Genomic DNA, 17,815 nt, shown 5'->3' on the forward strand with positions numbered 1-17,815 from the left:
GAAACCTTTGGCTCTATCTTTAGTAATCCTCATACCAAGGATTTGTTTTGCAGCTCCCAAATCATTCATAGCAAACTCCTTTGACAATTACCTTTTTAGCTTGTCTATTTCATGTTTATAAGCCCCTGCAATCAACATGTCATCTACATATAGTAATAAGATGATATAAGAATTACCAAGTTTCTTGAAATAACAGCAATGGTGTACTTGGCATCTTAGGAAACCGTTACTACACATAAACCCATCAAACTTCTTGTACCACTGTCTAGGTGCCTGTGATAGCCCATATAGGCTCTTTTGAAGTTTGCACACCACTCTCTCATTTCCTTGTATTTTAAAACCCTATAGCTGCTGCATATAAATTTCTTCATCCAGTTCTCCATGAAGAAACGCCATCTTTACATCTAACTGCTCAATATGAAGGTTTTCTTTTGCTAGTAACCCAAGTGTGTACTATTTTTATTGTAGTCAACTTGACAACTAGAGAGAAAATTTTAGTGTAGTCAATGCCTTCTTTCTGCTAATATCCTTTCACAACCAGTCTTGCATTGTATCGTTTGCTGCCATCATGTTCATCTTTCACTCGATAAACCCACTTGTTTTGCAATGCCTTTTTCCCTTGTGGTAGCTCTGTCAACAACTAGGTTTGATTTGTTAATAATGAGTCCATCTCATCCTTCATAGCTAGCTCCCACTTGATTGAGTCATCAACTTGCATTGCCTCCTCGTAACACTCTGGCTCACGACCATTAGTTAGTAAAATATAATTCAATGAAGGGGAGTACCTCTGTGGTGGTCTTATAGTCCTGGAAGATCTTTTAGGTTCAAACATGGGCGTTTGTGGTTCAACTTCTGGAGCTATATTATATTGATCTTCCTGTTCTTTGTTTTGCATGTCATTCCTTGGGAAGTCTTTCAAAGGAACTACCTCTTGCTTCTTCACTTTAGTGTTTGGATTTTCTAACTTCATGTTGAGTCTATCCTTGTACATCACTTCTTCATTGAATATGACATCTTTGCTCCTTATAATCTTGCTGTTTTGGTCATCCCAGAAACAATAGCCAAACTCGGCGTCACCATAACCAATGAAAAAACAGTTGTTAGATTTAGATCAAGCTTACTTCTAAGAGTAGAGTCAATGTGAACATATGCTAAACAACCAAACACTCTTAAGAAAGAATAATTTACCTCTTTGCAGTTCCAAAGTTCTTATGGGATTTTGCAATTTAGCGGTACAGAGGGTCATCTATTGAGCAAGTAGGCTGTAGTATTAATTACGTCAGCTCAAAATGTTTGTGGTAGTCCAGCACGCAATCTCATGCTTCTTGCATGCTCATTTAGGGTTTTGTTCATCCTTTCAACGACACCATTCTGTTGAGGAGTTGCAGGAATGGTTTTCTCCATCTTGATCCCATTATTGACACAATATTCTTTGAACCTTTGATCAATATACTCTCCCTTATTATCAGATTGCAAACACTCACCCTTATGTTTGTCTCATTTTCAACCATGGCTCTCCACTTTTTAAAAGTATCAAAAACATTAGATTTATTTTTCAAAAAATAAACTCATACCTTTCCGCTTATGTCATCAATGAATGTCACCTAGTACATTGAGCCTCCAAGGGATAACACAGAAGCGGGTCCCCACACGTTTGTATGAACCAACTCCAGCTTCTTTGCCTTTGGTTCCCTTGCTACTTTGGAAAAACTTACTCTTCTCTGTTTGCCAAAAATGTAACCTTCACATAAACTATAATCAATTGACTTCAACTCTAATGGTTTTCCTTTTGATTGAAGCTCCTTCATTCCTTTCATGCTCATATGCCTAAGTCTACAATGCCACAAACTCGAGAAAACACTAGCATCTGCGACTGCAACTAAATCTCTGTAATTAGAAGTCATGTAAAGAGTTCCAATTTTATTTCCATGAGCAACCACCATGGCTCATTTAGTAACTTTTCATATACCACTTAGAAAGTACACACTATGCCCTTCATCGTCAAGTTGCCCAACTGATATTAGATTGCGTACCAATTTTGGGACATGCCTTACCTTCTGGATTTTTCACGCAGATCTGTTTACCATCTTCAACCTAACATCACCCATACCTGTAATATCCAAAGGTTCTCCAACTGGTAGGTATACCTTTCCATCAAAATCCTGAATCTAAAACCCAAGAGTCAATAGAACTATCAATAGATAAAAGTAAAGTATCTTGTACCTCCTCAATTACGGCATTGGCGGCATTGTTATTGTTGTTCTCCTCTTTCTTTGGTGCTTTGCAATTCCTCTGTATGTGGCCTTTATTGCCACAATTCCAACACTCAATTTTTTTCCCAAACTTGGACTTGCTTCTTTCGTTCCTTGATTTTGATCTTCCTCTGCCTCGGTTTGAATTTCTATCATAGCCCCTGCCTCTTGTTTCAACATTCAAAGCATTCGATGTTATCTCACCCGAATCTTTCCTGTGAACCTCCTTAGCAAGAATTTTATCCCTAACATCAGTGAGTTTTAATTTCGCACTACCTATTGAATTATTAATTGCTGCTCTCATAGACTCTCAACTATTTGGTAGGGAGGCCATAAGAATTAGGGCACGAACTTCTTCATCAAAATCAATTTTTACAAACGACAATTGATTAATGATTGTGTTAAAATCATTTATGTGCTCATCACAAAAGCACCTTCTCTCATCTTCAAATTAAATAATTTTTTCATAAGATGTACCTTGTTATTTGCAGAAGGCTTCTCATACATATCAGACAAGATCTTTATCAACCCTGTTATGATTGTCTCCTTCACCACGTTACTTGCCATGTTCTTGGTCAATCTTAATCGAATGACTCCTAATACTTGTCTATCAAAAAGAGCCCAATATTCATCCGACATCTTTCCGGGTTTTGCTCTTGAGAGAAGTAGATGTAATTTTCTGCCATACATATGATCTTAATATGCATCTTCCAGAATGTGTAATCTATTGCATCAAACTTATTGATCCCAAGTGCAGATCCTCCTTCTTCTCCAACCATTGCTTTCTTCCTCAAACCTCGCTCTAATACTAGTTGTTGGCGGGATTTAATTGGATACTAGTAAATCATAAATCCTTGAAAACAAAAATAATGCAAACAAAGGACAAACAAATAACCACACACTCAAACACAATATTTATAATGGTTCAGTCTTTGTATGAGAGCTATGTCCACTTTGCCGTTATGAAATTTCACTATGAAGAAGAAGAAGAAAAAGAAATTACAAGAATCTCTCAAGCCTCACAAATTGGCTCACTCACTAAACCCTCTTTGGTGACTCTCTCTCTCTAATTGTGGCTTTACCTTTTATTCAATTTGTGATTTCTAACTTTAGGACTTAACCCCTTTTTATAGATAATACATGAGACACTATTCTTAATAGGACTTAAATCTCATATCCTAATAGGAATTATATTTTAATACTTAATACAATTATAATCATACTCCTAATTGTATTTCTAAAGAAAAACAATTCTACATAAATACATATTAGGAAAACCTATATTGTAATCCAACTTTAATTTGGATTGTATTTGGCAACAAAATCTCAACACATAGAACAGTCTAATATGGGAGTGTGTGTTATGCACTTATGCATGCGCTAACGTGGCATAGTTTCATTTGATAGTTGTACATGCATATAATGTACAAAAGAATTATATCTGTTCATAGAAGAATTCTATCTGATGCACGTACAACGGTCTAATAAAGGAGTACGTGTCATACATGCGCGATAACATGACACATCTACACTCGACCGACCCAATTAAGGAGTGTGTGTCATGCACGTGCGCAATAAGTGTTAAATTTAGGTAATTGAGAAATAAACAAGTTAAAATTGGAAATTTTGTTTAATTTTAGAATAAAAATTGTATTAGGAATTGGGATATCAGATCTTTAATAAATGGGTAATCTCACAAAGATTGAATTGAGATGCCGAAATATAATTTCCATAAATACCCCTATACAGACAGTATAAAGACACTTGCAATTAAAATACTCAAAAATACAGAAAAATAAAAAGAAAAAAAGAAAAATTAAGCCGAAAGAAAAAGCTTAGAGAGAAAGAGTCAGAGAGAAAGAAAGAGTGTGTGAGAAAAGAACAGAAAAAGAGAAAGAACGGGTCGTGTCGGCTTCGACCAAACATTGACGAGATATACATACGATTATATATATATATATTAGGATTTTAAAATTTTTTATATTTTTATATATATTTATCGATCCATTTGAGTCGGAGCCCTAATTCTGGTTCAAGGTATGCTCTTCTTCTTGCTTTCATTTTTTTGGTTTGTGGATACTGTTTGGATGCTGAGAAAACGCGAGAAAATGATGGGGTTTGAGTTATAGCTTGTGGTTTGTGTTGAATTTTTTATTTTTATGATTTTTTTTGGAGGTAAATGTTTAGTTTTTAGTCGAGTTGGCTGGGTCTCTTACTTTCAGTTGAAAACAGTTATTGTTGTTGTCAGATCCCCATTGGTTTTTGGTCCTTTTGATTGTTTGTTCATGTGTAATTTTGTAATTTTTCTTTGAATTTTTATGTGGGAGTAATTTGTTTGTGTATAGTTGGTGAATTATTTACTTTTATTTTGATAATCACGATCTGGGTTTATTGAGTTTAGCACGGGGAGTGATCCTGTACTGGTGCCCAGTAACGGTACTGGCTAATTAAAATTGTAAAAATGATAATAAATTTAGCAATCACTTGTGAACTGATGTTGTGAGCAATTCTCGTTATTGAATATTTTTAATATGATGTTACACGGTACTAAAAATCATTGATTCTGGTAATGATACTGGGATTTACGTGCCGTACCTTGGCTTTTCGCTCTAATTTCTACTTTATTTTTGGGTTTGCATTGGAAGTTGTGAAACTTAAACTTTTTTGATTGAAATTCTGCTGATTTTATGCCAATAAAATGATGAAAGGTTGAAGGTACATAGTTTTTTCCTGACAAATGGGCGTTAAAGGTTTTAAAGCCAACTTTATTGGCTTCATTAAAGCACAATGCAGAGCTAGGCTGACACAATAAAGAGAGTCATTAGGGCTTTTGATTAGCTAACACTGAAGCAATCTGTGAAAATAATAATAAGTGATGGTCTTAAATGCAGCATTTTGGAGCAAACTCTGTTGAGGGGATTGTTCTAGTTGTTGAGAGAACTGATTTTAATAACTTAATGCTTTGTTTCTTTATATGCAACCAGTTTTAGACAAGGAGAATTGCTTTCTTTTAGTGCTTTTGTTTGTAGGTTCATCTGAGTGATATCTTGCGCTGTTTGGTGCTTCTGTTATGGCATTCGCGACAGCGGCACCTATGAAACCCTCCGCGGGAGCACCTAGCTCAGGTATAATTGTTAGTCGATTTTATTTTTGATTTAGTGATGATGGGTTAGTTTCAAGTTATTGTACTGTAAATGCATGCTTTTAGACTTAATTTTATGTGTTAGTTTTATGATTAGAGTTGAGATATTTTGACTGAGGCTAAGGATTGTAATGGTTAATCTTTTTGTGCACCTGGCACAGTTTGGCTCATGTAATTACAAATTCTTCTGCAATTTGTTCACCTTTGCTATGTGCAGCGTTTAGTATGTTTTTGGGAACACTTCTTTTGCTTTTTAGAAGAAACTTTCGTCATAACCTTTTCTTAGAGGCAAAGATGTCTTCTATTAGAGCACTTATACAGTTGCCAAGAACCTGTGTTTTCTAAAAGAGAATAAATTAACTAGTTCTGCATAAAACCTCATCTATTATGAATGAACTTTAACGGTAGGTCTTTTGTTGTCATGTTTATAGAGTGTACATGTGTTTGGATGGTTGCGGTTTGTTCTCTGCCTTCATGTTTCAGTTCATTATCTTCTTACATTGTTTCCATGCCATTCATTTTGTAGGGTCCTCCAATGATGCTTTGTACAAGGAACTATGGCATGCCTGTGCTGGACCTCTTGTCACCCTTCCTTGTGAAGGGGAGCGAGTTTACTACTTTCCGCAAGGTCACATGGAGCAGGTATGTTGAACTTTACATGCAACCTGTGTCTGTTTACTGTTAGTGAATTTGGCATGGTTGATACTATAGATCTATGGTATATTGGGAAAACTGTGGAACCCAAAAAATAAGAAAAATAGAGCATGTCACCTTAATATCAAACTAAATTAGTAATATGTTATAACTAATAATTATGCCCATTTTATTTATTTATTTTTTTAGCTGGAAGCATCAATGCATCAGGGGCTGGAGCAGCAAATGCCTTCATTTAATCTGCCATCTAAAATTCTTTGTAAAGTGGTCAACGTTCAGCGTCGGGTGAGTTATGTCATGATCATTCTAATATATCTTTGTGAGGTTTCTGTAGTTTTGGTGTTGTGCTATAAGAAAGTAGTCTTTGTCTCCTTTTCTAATTCTTTTGTTCGCTTACTATTTTTACCATTCACTGTAGGCTGAACCTGAAACAGATGAAGTTTATGCACAAATTACTTTGTTGCCAGAACCTGATGTGAGCTCTCTTTATCCTGTAATGAGATGATTTTCAGAAAGCATTTGTTAGCTTATCACATTGCAACACATAACAGTTTTTGTTTATTTATTTGTTATTTGTTTCTTTTATGTCTTCCCTATATTTATTTCCCTTTTTATATCAGCAAAGTGAGGTTACAAGTCCTGATCCATCTGTCCCAGAACCTGAAAAGTGTACTGTCCATTCATTTTGCAAGACACTTACTGCATCTGATACAAGCACCCATGGTGGATTCTCTGTTCTTAGGAGGCATGCGGATGATTGTCTGCCCCCGCTGGTCTGCCTCAACTAGTAGTCTATTCTTTCTTTGAGAGCCACTTCAGCAGCATGATATATTTAACTTTAAATTTTTTTTGTGCTCATATCACCCATTATCATTTCAGGATATGTCCCAACAGCCGCCATGGCAGGAATTGGTTGCAACTGATCTGCATGGAAATGAATGGCATTTTCGGCACATTTTCAGAGGTTCATATCAATTGCCATGATTCTTTTTGATCCTTGTAGACTTATTCAAATGTAACCTGGTCACACATGCTTTATATTAAAAATTATCGGGGCTCATGTGTCTAGTTTTCTCAATACTTGGCCATTGTTGTGTTTGGTGTATGCAAATTTTTATTGTTAGTCATGGTAAATGCTTTTTACATTTTCTGAAGTTTTTGAGTTTGGGAGCATTTTCTTACTAGTTAAGACTTGGCTTGGACATTTACTTAGTGGTAGGCTATCTAATTTTAATTGTATGAACTGTGAATGTTTATCTTTCTTTTTTAATTTTTATAAGGTTTCCCTTGTCTTTTTGGTCTTCCCTGTTTCATACTACTTTCCTTGTAAGGTAGCGGTTGTTGTGATTAAAAAGCATATATGACTTAAATTTCTGCCGTTTGTTTTCTGGCAGCTGCACGCTGCCATGCTATAATATCCAAGCAAATTTGCTTGGAATTTAATAAATTGATATGATTTTGAGGATTTTGTGGTTTTCATATTGCAGGCCAACCTAGGCGTCACTTACTTACCACTGGGTGGAGTGTGTTTGTTAGTTCCAAAAAGTTAGTTGCAGGCGATGCATTCATTTTTCTGAGGCAAGTTCTGTCATACATAATGAAACTGGATACGTTCTTTCTTGTTACTGTATTGCCAAGATTTGTTGCATTGTTTGTTGATGTTTAACCCTTTTTAGGGGTGAAAATGGTGAGCTGCGTGTTGGAGTTAGGAGGCACATGAGACAACAAACAAATATGCCATCTTCAGTTATATCTAGTCACAGTATGCATCTAGGTGTACTTGCAACTGCTTCTCATGCCATTGCAACTGGAACACTCTTTTCTATCTTTTACAAGCCTAGGTTTGTGTCTTTCCCCTTATTCTGTGAAGCCAATTTTATTTCTTTACATTTTAGCTTTAAGGTACTGAATGATATGGCATACTGATTTTCCATGGGTTTATGCGTAATAATATGTTGTCATGCACTAACTTACACACACACAGACGCACATACTTGTGTACATATGTTTGTCTCTTAAGAATTGTCTCAGTTGATGGAGCTCGAACAAATTTGTATTTTTGATATGAAAGGCGTTTCTTCTCAACTTGTTTTCTGTGCTTTTCCAATTTGAAATACAAGAAATGAAACATAGCGGATTTTTGAACTTTTTGGACAAAGCCCGGAGCCGTAATAATGAAATGAGAAAAATAATGCTTTGATACTTTTGATGTTACAAAATTCAAAATATGTATTCCAACTATCGATATAGTTGCTTCTGTATCTTGTTTTGGGTAAATTATGGTTTGAATGCAACTTTTTTGAATTTTTTTTTTTTCATCATGAATGTATTTTTGAGATTAATGTAATGTGGGTTTTGCTTTCTGTGCACCAGAACTAGCCGATCTGAGTTCATTGTTAGTGTTAACAAGTACCTTGAAGCTCGAAAACACAAGCTTTCTGTTGGGATGAGATTCAAGATGACATTTGAGGGGGAGGAAGTTCCTGAAAGAAGGTAAGATTGCTAAATTGATATTTCTTGAAATAGGAAGCTAGGAACCTTCATTGACCAGGCTTGCTATTTCTTTACAGGTTCAGTGGTACAATAGTTGGTATGGCGGATAATAGAAGTCCAGCATGGCCAGACTCAGAGTGGAGATCCTTGAAGGTTAGTAACTGCCTTCTTTTATGCTCCTACTTAGTTCAAATTTCAGTCTAAGAATATAGATTTGTGGATTTGGATGCCACTTAGTTTCATTCATGCTTCTTTGTTGTGTGCTAATTAAAATAAACCAGTGTTTGTAAAGTGAGTGATGTTTCAAAAGGCTTATAGGTTTTCCTTTGTGACAGGCCAAATTTTATCGCCTTGTTTGTGGTTTTAATTTTGATTTGTGAACCTTTATTGTGTTCTGGTTGACTTATCTTGATTTTGTTCAATTTCATGTTAGGTTCAATGGGATGAACCTTCAGCAATCATGCATCCTGAAAGAGTATCACCATGGGAGCTGGAGCCTCTTGTTGCCTCTTCTACTACTTCAAACTCCCAACCACCACAGAGGAACAAGCGGGCACGACCACCAGCATTACCAGCCTCCAGTCCAGATATTTCAGTCCTTGGTATAATGGTCTGCACTCTGTTTCCTTGTTCTAATTCTTTTTCTGTAATTTACTAACTTTTGTCGTTTTGTCTTAGGTATGTGGAAATCCTCTGTTGAATCTCCTGCTTTCCCGTTTGGTGACATGCAGCATGGTCGAGACCTCTATCCATCACCAAAATTCTCTTCAGCATCAAAGGGCAGCACTCTTGGTTTTGATGCGAGTAGTCCATTGGCAGCTGTTTCCAGCAACTCAATGTACTGGCCTAACCAAGTGGAAAATACAACTGAATCATTTACACCAGTTGTCAGAAAAGAAACCAATGATAGGAGACAGGGTATTGGGAATACGTACAAGCTTTTTGGCATTCAGCTATTTGACAACTCCAATATTGAAGAGGCTACACCTGCTTTTACCTTGTCTGAAGCAGTGGGGGATGATCAACCACTTCCATCTTCAGATGCAGACTCTGACCAGCATTCTGAACCATCAAATATTAATAGGTCCGATGTTCCTTCTGTAAGTTGTGATGCTGAGAAGTCATGCCTCAGATCTCCTCAGGAGTCACAGAGCAGGCAGATTCGTAGTTGCACAAAGGTAATTCAGTCATTTGGGTTTTTGAAATTTGGGTTCTTACCTGAGAGTAGCTGACATTGTAGAATGTGTATTGACTATAGAATAACTTGACTCTTTAAAATTTGGGTTCTTATAGTATAAATGAGAGTTTTTTTCCTCTTCCTATGCTTCTCTCTCCTCTCTGTGTATGCTTCACAAATTTGCTTGAAGCCATTGGGAAACTATGCAAGTAATCACATAATTTAGTGGAGTTCTTTAACTTTTACATGTTGCTTATTTTCTTCGTGCTTATAGAGCTGGAGGGTCATGGTAGATTTGTGAACTTTTTCTCTGTATTATTTTATTAGGTTTGTTGGCTGCATGGTTTAATATTTGATATAGTATGCATATTTTTCAGGTTCATATGCAAGGGATTGCTGTTGGGAGAGCTGTTGATTTGACACGCTTTGACAATTATGACAACCTTCTCAAGAAATTGGAGGAGATGTTTGACATTGAGGGAGAGATGTGTGGATCCTCCAAGAAATGGCAGGTGGTCTACACTGACGATGAAGATGACATGATGATGGTTGGAGATGATCCGTGGCCGTAAGTTCATTTAATCCCACTTTCTTCCTTGTGCTACCTGTTTTCAGTGACTTAGTATGTTAATATCATTTGGTTTTAAAAGATAATATGGCTAAGCACGCAGTAGAATTTGCTCTTGCACTGTTTTTTGTTAAATGTAATTCTCTCTCTGATTCTACGTTTGTGTCTTGTACCTCTATTCATCAATTGATTTAAAGATGATGGATGTAGGTTATTTTCAATAGTTTTAAAATGTCTTTTGACATTTTAATCAGTATCAAAATGAGATGTCGAATCCTGGAAAACAAAAGCAAGTGGCAGGGAAGACTAATGCATGTTTTCCTATATTAATCTATAATTTGTTGTTGTTTATTGAATAATATTTTGGAAATCCTATCGCATCATGTGCTAGAGATGTAATTATATCAAAAAATCTGTTTGTTTTTTTTTTTTTTGCAGTGAGTTCTGTAGCATGGTGAGGAAAATTTTCATCTACACAGCAGAAGAAGTGAAAAAGCTGTCACCCAAGATTAGACTTTCAGCCAATGAAGAGGTCAAACCGGCCAAACCTGATCTTGACACAGTTATGAACACTGAGGATCAATCATCTATTATTGGACCCGGGTGTTGATACGCTCACGTAGAAAGGAATTATCGAAAAGAATGGAGGAATAAACGTAAGCTGACTCTCAAGAAAATTTTCTCTATAGCTTATTCAGGGATTGACTATACTATAGTTGACATGTCACCTGAAGAGAGTGAGACTTGCCTTGAAAAGATAACAAATTGGGTGTTAAAAAAGTTTCTTGTTTTGTTTTTGCGGTGGGAAATCTCATAGTGCAATAAGCTCATTCGAAGTACAAATGGGCTTAAAGTTTGTCGCATCAATCTGGTGCTCAGCGTAGGAGATGGAGATTGAATGTACTCCCTCTCGTTTCCTTTTTCTCTTTCGGTTCCAAGATCTTTTTTATAAGCAATGTGCTACATTTTATCTGACGTATATATATATATATATAGCCCTCCTGTCTCTTGCTTTCGATTGCATGTATATTTAGCTCTTTCTTCCTTGATTGCCAGAAGATTTTCAGGTTCTTGTTACATTCATAGTTTACTGGTGGTGCTTATTCAGAAAAGTATCATATTTGTGTAAATAATGATATAATTAATGATGATTTAAGTATTCATCATCAAGTTATGAGAACAGACTTGATTGATTTGAATTTGATTGTGAATTGATGACTTTTTGAGTTTCTGGTTTTCAGGGCCAACCCTTTTGGTGGAACATGTTTTTGTTAGCTTTAGTCAGATTGGACAGGATGTTATAACTTTGAGAGAGTCGTTTGTGCTCCAATCTTGGGACATGTTACATAGTTGAATGTGCTAACATCTATCTAATTCCGAGGTGTGTGATATGCACGTGTATAGACGTGATTCTTTGATTATCGAATTTCCTTACCCAATTGGTTGGATGTATGTATGTCTATCCAATTTTGTACAATCTAATTGGTTTGATATCAAGGTTGGTGATATGTACGTGTCTTGAGATGATATACCTGAATGTTGCAATCTGACTGGTGGACATAGGTATCTCTGTCAAATTTTTGCACACTATCAAATTGGTTAGGCGCATTTATACGTTTATCTAATTTTTTGAGGCGTGTGATATGTACGTCTTAATGTGATACTTGATTGATCAAATGTGATATAATCAATCGGATGCATAATTGCATTTACAAAGATGCAATAAAATGCTAGGTACGAGTCTTGACAATGTTTTAAAACCTAACCCAAGGTGAAACCCGACAAAGTTGTCGGGACTTGGGTTGACTGGTTTAACCGGTTTGACCGACGGTCAAATTGGTTGACAAAAACTTTTAAAATTCACTAAATACACCTTTAAAAATTACAATTAAGTTTTTATAGGTTTGAAATTTAGTAAACACACCTCAAATACAAATCGGTTAGCGACTGGTTGCGGCGGTGACACTTCAGATGCAATCCCAATTGTCCCTTGAGCCAATTCCCCTTAAAACATACCCAAGATCTGGTTGAAATAAGTTCGATTTTGGTCAGATCTTGTCGACGTGGGTGTCAGCATTTCAGGTCAGATCTCATCGATGCCGACATCGACAACCCTCCCCATCACCCAGAAATTACCCCCTTCTTCCTCCTGACCAAAACCCACCTCACCCCACCTCCGTTAGCCTCTCCAATCGCTGGCAAAAGCCGGTTGTTGCCACTGTCAATTTTGTTCAATTTTTGGTCGATTTACTCACTAGAAATCAACTTCGTCACCACCAATTCATTCACTGGCACTTTCTCTTCAAAAGCCCCAACATTCCAACTATTAATTATTCGTCGATCATTCTCCCAAATCCTAAGGTTTTTGGTGAATAGAAAAAATATAAACCTGACTCGTTGAAGCTTTCGAGTCTCGGTTGAACAGGTTAGGCTGGTTGGGTTGGGTCGGGTTTTAAAATATTGTCTTGACACGAAAGACTTGATTGGTCTGAATGTCGTGACATAATTGATTGGATGTACATATATTTGCCCAAGATGCATATACAAGATGTAATGAAATGCACATGTCTTGATTGGTCGACTGTCGTGATCTAATTGATTGGATGTAACTATATTTGCCCATTTGGGTCATTTCACATCCATAATAGTTAAACACTTTCAACTTGGGCACTAAATTGAACCGAACTGGATCCACCACATACTACTATTTATAACGATGCATAAGTTCGACTTTTTTGACTAGTGGCTATCCAACGGTCACAAAATTTAAAAAAGCTAACATAGCTTTTACACTTTTCAAAGATTCCGAGCCAACGCTCCAAAAATCAATTTCGTCTTCAGAGCTCTGTCATGCTTCTCATTCATCCTCCAAATCGGCCATGAAAGTCATGAAGAAGCTCAAGTTCTGGTCGAGAAAGAAGAGAAAGAAGAAGCACTCTTACGATTATGATCAACACCAACCTTATTATTGTCAGCCTTTCACTCCCTCAACTTGTCCCCATTATCACCAATACTATTGCTCCTGCACCTCCTCTACTCCTCAGCCCTCCGCTCCTCCGCTGCCGCCGTGGCTCGAATCCGACGAGACTGAGTGTTATGAGTGTTATGACTACGTTCCGAGCCAAACCCAGTTGGAATATTCGGAAGAAGATGTGGAGGAAACGAGTCCCATCTGTCCAGAATTGAAGAATAGTGAGAGCTCTGAATCTTATCAGCAATATTTGGCTCCGAATCCGGCGTATGGATTGCCAGTTACGGCGGAAAGTGGAAGAAGAGAGAGACGTTCTGGGTTCTTTGGATGCGCTGCTGGGTTTGGTTTCGATTTGTTTCGCTGCTTTTTTCCATGCTTTCACATTTGAGAAGTCAGCCATGAAAAAGTTTGAATGTCTTTCATATATATTATAGAAGTATTTTGATTTTTTTTCTTTTGAGTTTGATTAAGAAGTAATATAAAAAGCTGTAATTAGAATAAATATTTTAAGTTGGTTTTGTTAATTCTGGTAATGGATTATGGAGTATAATGCAGATTAATCAATTTCCCCGGCTACTAACTCAATTTCTCTTCAAATTCATCTGCTAATCGAGCTTCACTTCCTCTGAAAACAATAAGGTTAATCATTTTCTTGTCTTTGATAAATTAGAATTGAATTTTGCATAAGTTTCAATCAGTAAAAGACATGTTAATTAGTGTAAAAAGTCTCCTGCTCATTCCTCAACAAGCACGCCAGCAGAGCCTTGGTCTTTTCCCACTGCTTCGAAGCTTCTTGATATGGTCTCCAACCCATTAGGAGTACCTTTGCAAATGCATGTGGGGCATATATTTGAATTATCGCTCGGGTTAACAGGGGGTCTGCTAAATAAACATATAGAGATATAAGAACATGAGGCTTTGAGAAAACTCTGTGTTTTTGGAATTATATGAAGCCAAAATGTGAGGGAAAATCTATGAAACAGATTGTTTACATAATGCCTCACGTCCCCCGCGAGGTATTGTCCCCTCTGACCCAGCCCGTTGGAGCTCAAAAGCCTCACGGTTTTGTCCTCTTGCAGCCCATGCACAAAAGGCGTCTTGCAGGTGGGTAAGGGATAATTACTTATACGTCACTTCACTCTTTCACAACCAGGTGTTGTTCAATAGAAACTCTTGGTTGTAAGTCTCTAACTTCAGAGTTCGGGGATTAGTGGGGGTTTCGGGGACCCACATTAACATTATATGCTGTAAATCGCATTCATTAATATAGACAAGAGAATGTAAGTATGTGTAGCATTAGTCTTACTTATACAATGATGTAGTTTTATAGATTTTTTTTTTTAATAAACACCAAATACTTAAAAAATTAATACAAGCTTGCAGCCAAAGCTTTCCCTGTTCCCTGACAGGATCTCGACAGCTATTAGCACAAAGTATCCACGAATTCGTTTGCTAACTACTCTGTCCTCCCTCAGAAGGAAAAGTAAAAACAAAAGACAGTTGAAATCAATACCGTGTTTAATTAATTAAGCATCCACAAATTCCACATTGTATTTCCTTGAACCACCAAACATTGACCCTATAGTAACATTATTTATGGACGAAAATTTAACCTTAATCTCCTCACATGAAACCTTAATCCACTTCAACTGTTCCCTTCTCACATCATCAGGATCAATCCAAGCATGTGCGTGTAGTTTTACAGTGAAACACAATAACCCATTTGACATATCTACATGAATAGCTTCGGCAACCGAACAATTAATATACGAGGAGGAGACGTCAAAACTTGCTTGCAAAACCCACTTATTCTGCTCTTCGGATGCCAGTCTCTTACTTCCAAAGTCTTGGACAAAATAATATTGTCTCCTTCGTAGAAAATTGAAGCCTCGAATTCATCACACTGAATGAGATGTCCATAATTAGGGTTTGTGACCGAGAAAGTGATGTCCCAATTGGTTGTTATTTGCGGCGAAGAAGAAGAAGAGATGTTGAAGGGATATACTGTGATTGAACCAACTTGGAAGCCTGGAGGATGCAATTGGGCACGTAGAAATACTGTAGCAATTGTACAAGAACTTGTAATAAGAAGAAAAATTAATACGAATATCAAGTTATAATATCTATTGCTGAAGGAATTAGTGGTGGCGGTTTGGTGGCCGTGGCGGTGGAGGTGGTGGTGGTGGTGATTGGTCCAGGTGACGGGGTAGCCCATAATGTGAAGAATTGGATATTTCAATTAATTGATTTTACACTCATAGTTACAGGCTTTATATACGGAAAGCACAATCTACGGAATCTCCTAATTATGTCAATTACAATATACTGACATAATTAGGAGATTACAGAATATCAAGTATATTATGAATATCCTAAAACTGACATAATTAAGAGATTACAATATATTCAAGAAATATTCAGTAAATCTTCAACACTCCCCCTTAAGTTGGTGTGTAGATGTCACACATGCCCAACTCGCCTAAAACTTGTGAGAAAATATGTTTGGAGACAGTTTTGGTAAGAATATCGGCCAATTGATCCTCTGATCGAATCTTGGGCAATTCAATAATCTTTTTATCCAGTTTTTCTTTGATGAAAAATCTATCTACTTCAACATGCTTCATACGATCATGTTGAACTGGATTATGAGCAATGTCACATGCTGCTTTATTGTTGCAATATAACTAGATTGGTAATTAGGTTGATAGCCCAAATCTGCACTAGAAATCTTAGCCACAAAGCTTCACAAATCCCAAGTGCCATTCCCCTAAATTCTGCTTCGGCGCTTGAGCGTGCTACAACATGTTATTTTTTTGCTTCTCCATGTAACTAGATTACCACGTACAAAAGTGAAATAACCAGAAGTAGATCATTTGTCATCCACCGATCCAGCCCAATCAACATTAGTATATGCACTCACATTTTGGTAGTCCTTATTTTTAGTAAATATGATTCCCTTTCTAAGAGCAGGTTTTAAATACTTCAAGATGCACGTAACTGCATTCATATGCTGTTCTCCAAGATTATGCATGAATGGCTGACTATACTCAATGCATAAGCAAGATCTGGCCTAGTGTGAGATAAGTACATCAATCTTCCCCCAAGTCTTTTGTGATACTTTCTTTCTAGCCAGTATACTCGTAAAATAATTATTAAACTCATCAAAAATATATATAAAAATACACATATAAACGAGTAATAAAGTATGGGCCCATATTAATTTTTTCTTTATATACAAATATTTACAAAATATACTCAAAAATAGCAACTTGACAGTGTAGCCCAACCCTTCCACTGTGTGATGTTCCGAGTGACCGCAACTCACCTATTACTTGCAAAAACATTGAAAACAACAGAGTGAGCACTAATTGCTCAGTAAGTAAACCCACTATATTACTGTTCTCTCTCCGTTGCTTAAATTCCAAATTTTCTTTCCTTACATCACCTTTCCCAATTATTCTCTATTCTTTCTCTGTTCTTCTCTTTGTTCTTTCTCTATTCTTTCTCATTCTTTCTCTGTTTTGCTCTCTGTTTTCTAATTTGTTACTACTCATGATAATAGCATGGTATTGTGCATATTCATGATGCAAATGCACGAATGCATAAATTATGCATTTTCTTTTCTATTTTCTTATTATGTTTTCTATTTCTTCTCTTTATTTTCTAGTCTTTCTTTCTATTCTTTCTTTCTTTTCTATCTTTCTTTCTTTCTTTCTATTTTTTCTTTCTTTTCTATCTTTCTTTTCTATTCTTTCTTTTCTTTTCTTGTCGATCGGACTTGGTTGAGGCATGGATTTGGAGCCTTGGCCGTGTGAGTGAATTCTCTAATTCTGTGTACATTCCTCATCCACACGCACTTCTATCAGACTGTACAATTCTTCTTTCTGAATTCTGAGGCTGCTCACTAAAGGCGACGTGCATGTGGGATTATGTCACTCACGGCTCCCCATCGCAACAACCTTCTCTTCTTTTTATCTTTTTACACTTCTTTAACTAAAAATTCAGATTTGAATATCTTTAATATTCTCATTTCTTTCTATTTTCTCTTTAACATATTTTAGTGCTTTTTCACGCTCTTATGAATATGTATGCATGTAGATGGTTTCATGCTTATATTTCTTTCTAAATTCATATGTTTAAATGCAATTATGCATTATGGAATGCAAGCATGTCATTCTCTACCATCTACAAACTCATTATTTCCAAAGTAATACATAATCATATTCAAACATGCACTTCTCTTTGGCATTTCATCAAACAAATCATGTGCAAAAATCAACACTAATTTGGCTACACTTCTATCTCTATTTTAGGCCACAAAAAATTTGGAATAAACTCCTCCATAATAAACGCCAAATCTGCCCAAAATACACACTTCAAAATTTTCACTTCAACTCCTCCAAATCTCAACCAAACATTCATCAAGTCTCACATACACCAACCCAACTTCTCATGGATAGGTTCTAATTATTATTCAACACAAAATCCGTCAACAATTTTACATATAACACACACACACACACACACACACACACACACACACACACATATATATATA

General features: G+C 36.4%; 2 protein-coding genes across 4 annotated transcripts; both read left to right on the forward strand.

Annotated features, from left to right (window-relative positions):
- The first annotated feature begins 4,052 nt into the window (after window positions 1–4,052).
- On the forward strand, window positions 4,053–11,311 carry LOC116123973 (auxin response factor 1). 3 transcript variants are annotated; one of them, XM_031409689.1, is made up of 15 exons: window positions 4,053–4,289; window positions 5,267–5,377; window positions 5,921–6,036; window positions 6,238–6,333; window positions 6,467–6,523; window positions 6,669–6,821; window positions 6,928–7,012; window positions 7,536–7,626; window positions 7,725–7,889; window positions 8,422–8,541; window positions 8,619–8,694; window positions 8,975–9,143; window positions 9,220–9,719; window positions 10,096–10,286; window positions 10,725–10,896. In XM_031409689.1, the coding sequence occupies exons 2-15, from the start codon at window positions 5,323–5,325 to the stop codon at window positions 10,894–10,896; spliced, it is 2,046 nt and encodes a 681-aa protein (XP_031265549.1). In that variant the 5' UTR covers window positions 4,053–4,289; window positions 5,267–5,322. The 3 variants fall into 3 exon arrangements, with proteins under 3 accessions (XP_031265549.1, XP_031265548.1, XP_031265550.1); XM_031409688.1 differs by having other exon boundaries at window positions 5,282–5,377; XM_031409690.1 differs by lacking the exon at window positions 4,053–4,289 and having other exon boundaries at window positions 5,323–5,377; window positions 10,725–11,311.
- A 1,741-nt stretch (window positions 11,312–13,052) lies between these two features.
- Window positions 13,053–13,748, forward strand: LOC116123972. Its single transcript, XM_031409687.1, has one exon. The coding sequence runs from the start codon at window positions 13,166–13,168 to the stop codon at window positions 13,643–13,645; it is 480 nt and encodes a 159-aa protein (XP_031265547.1). The 5' UTR covers window positions 13,053–13,165; the 3' UTR covers window positions 13,646–13,748.
- The last annotated feature ends 4,067 nt before the right edge of the window (window positions 13,749–17,815 follow it).

Source organism: Pistacia vera, unplaced genomic scaffold (assembly GCF_008641045.1).
Source record: "Pistacia vera cultivar Batoury unplaced genomic scaffold, PisVer_v2 Contig1464, whole genome shotgun sequence".
In the NCBI taxonomy this organism is placed as follows: Eukaryota; Viridiplantae; Streptophyta; class Magnoliopsida; order Sapindales; family Anacardiaceae; genus Pistacia; species Pistacia vera.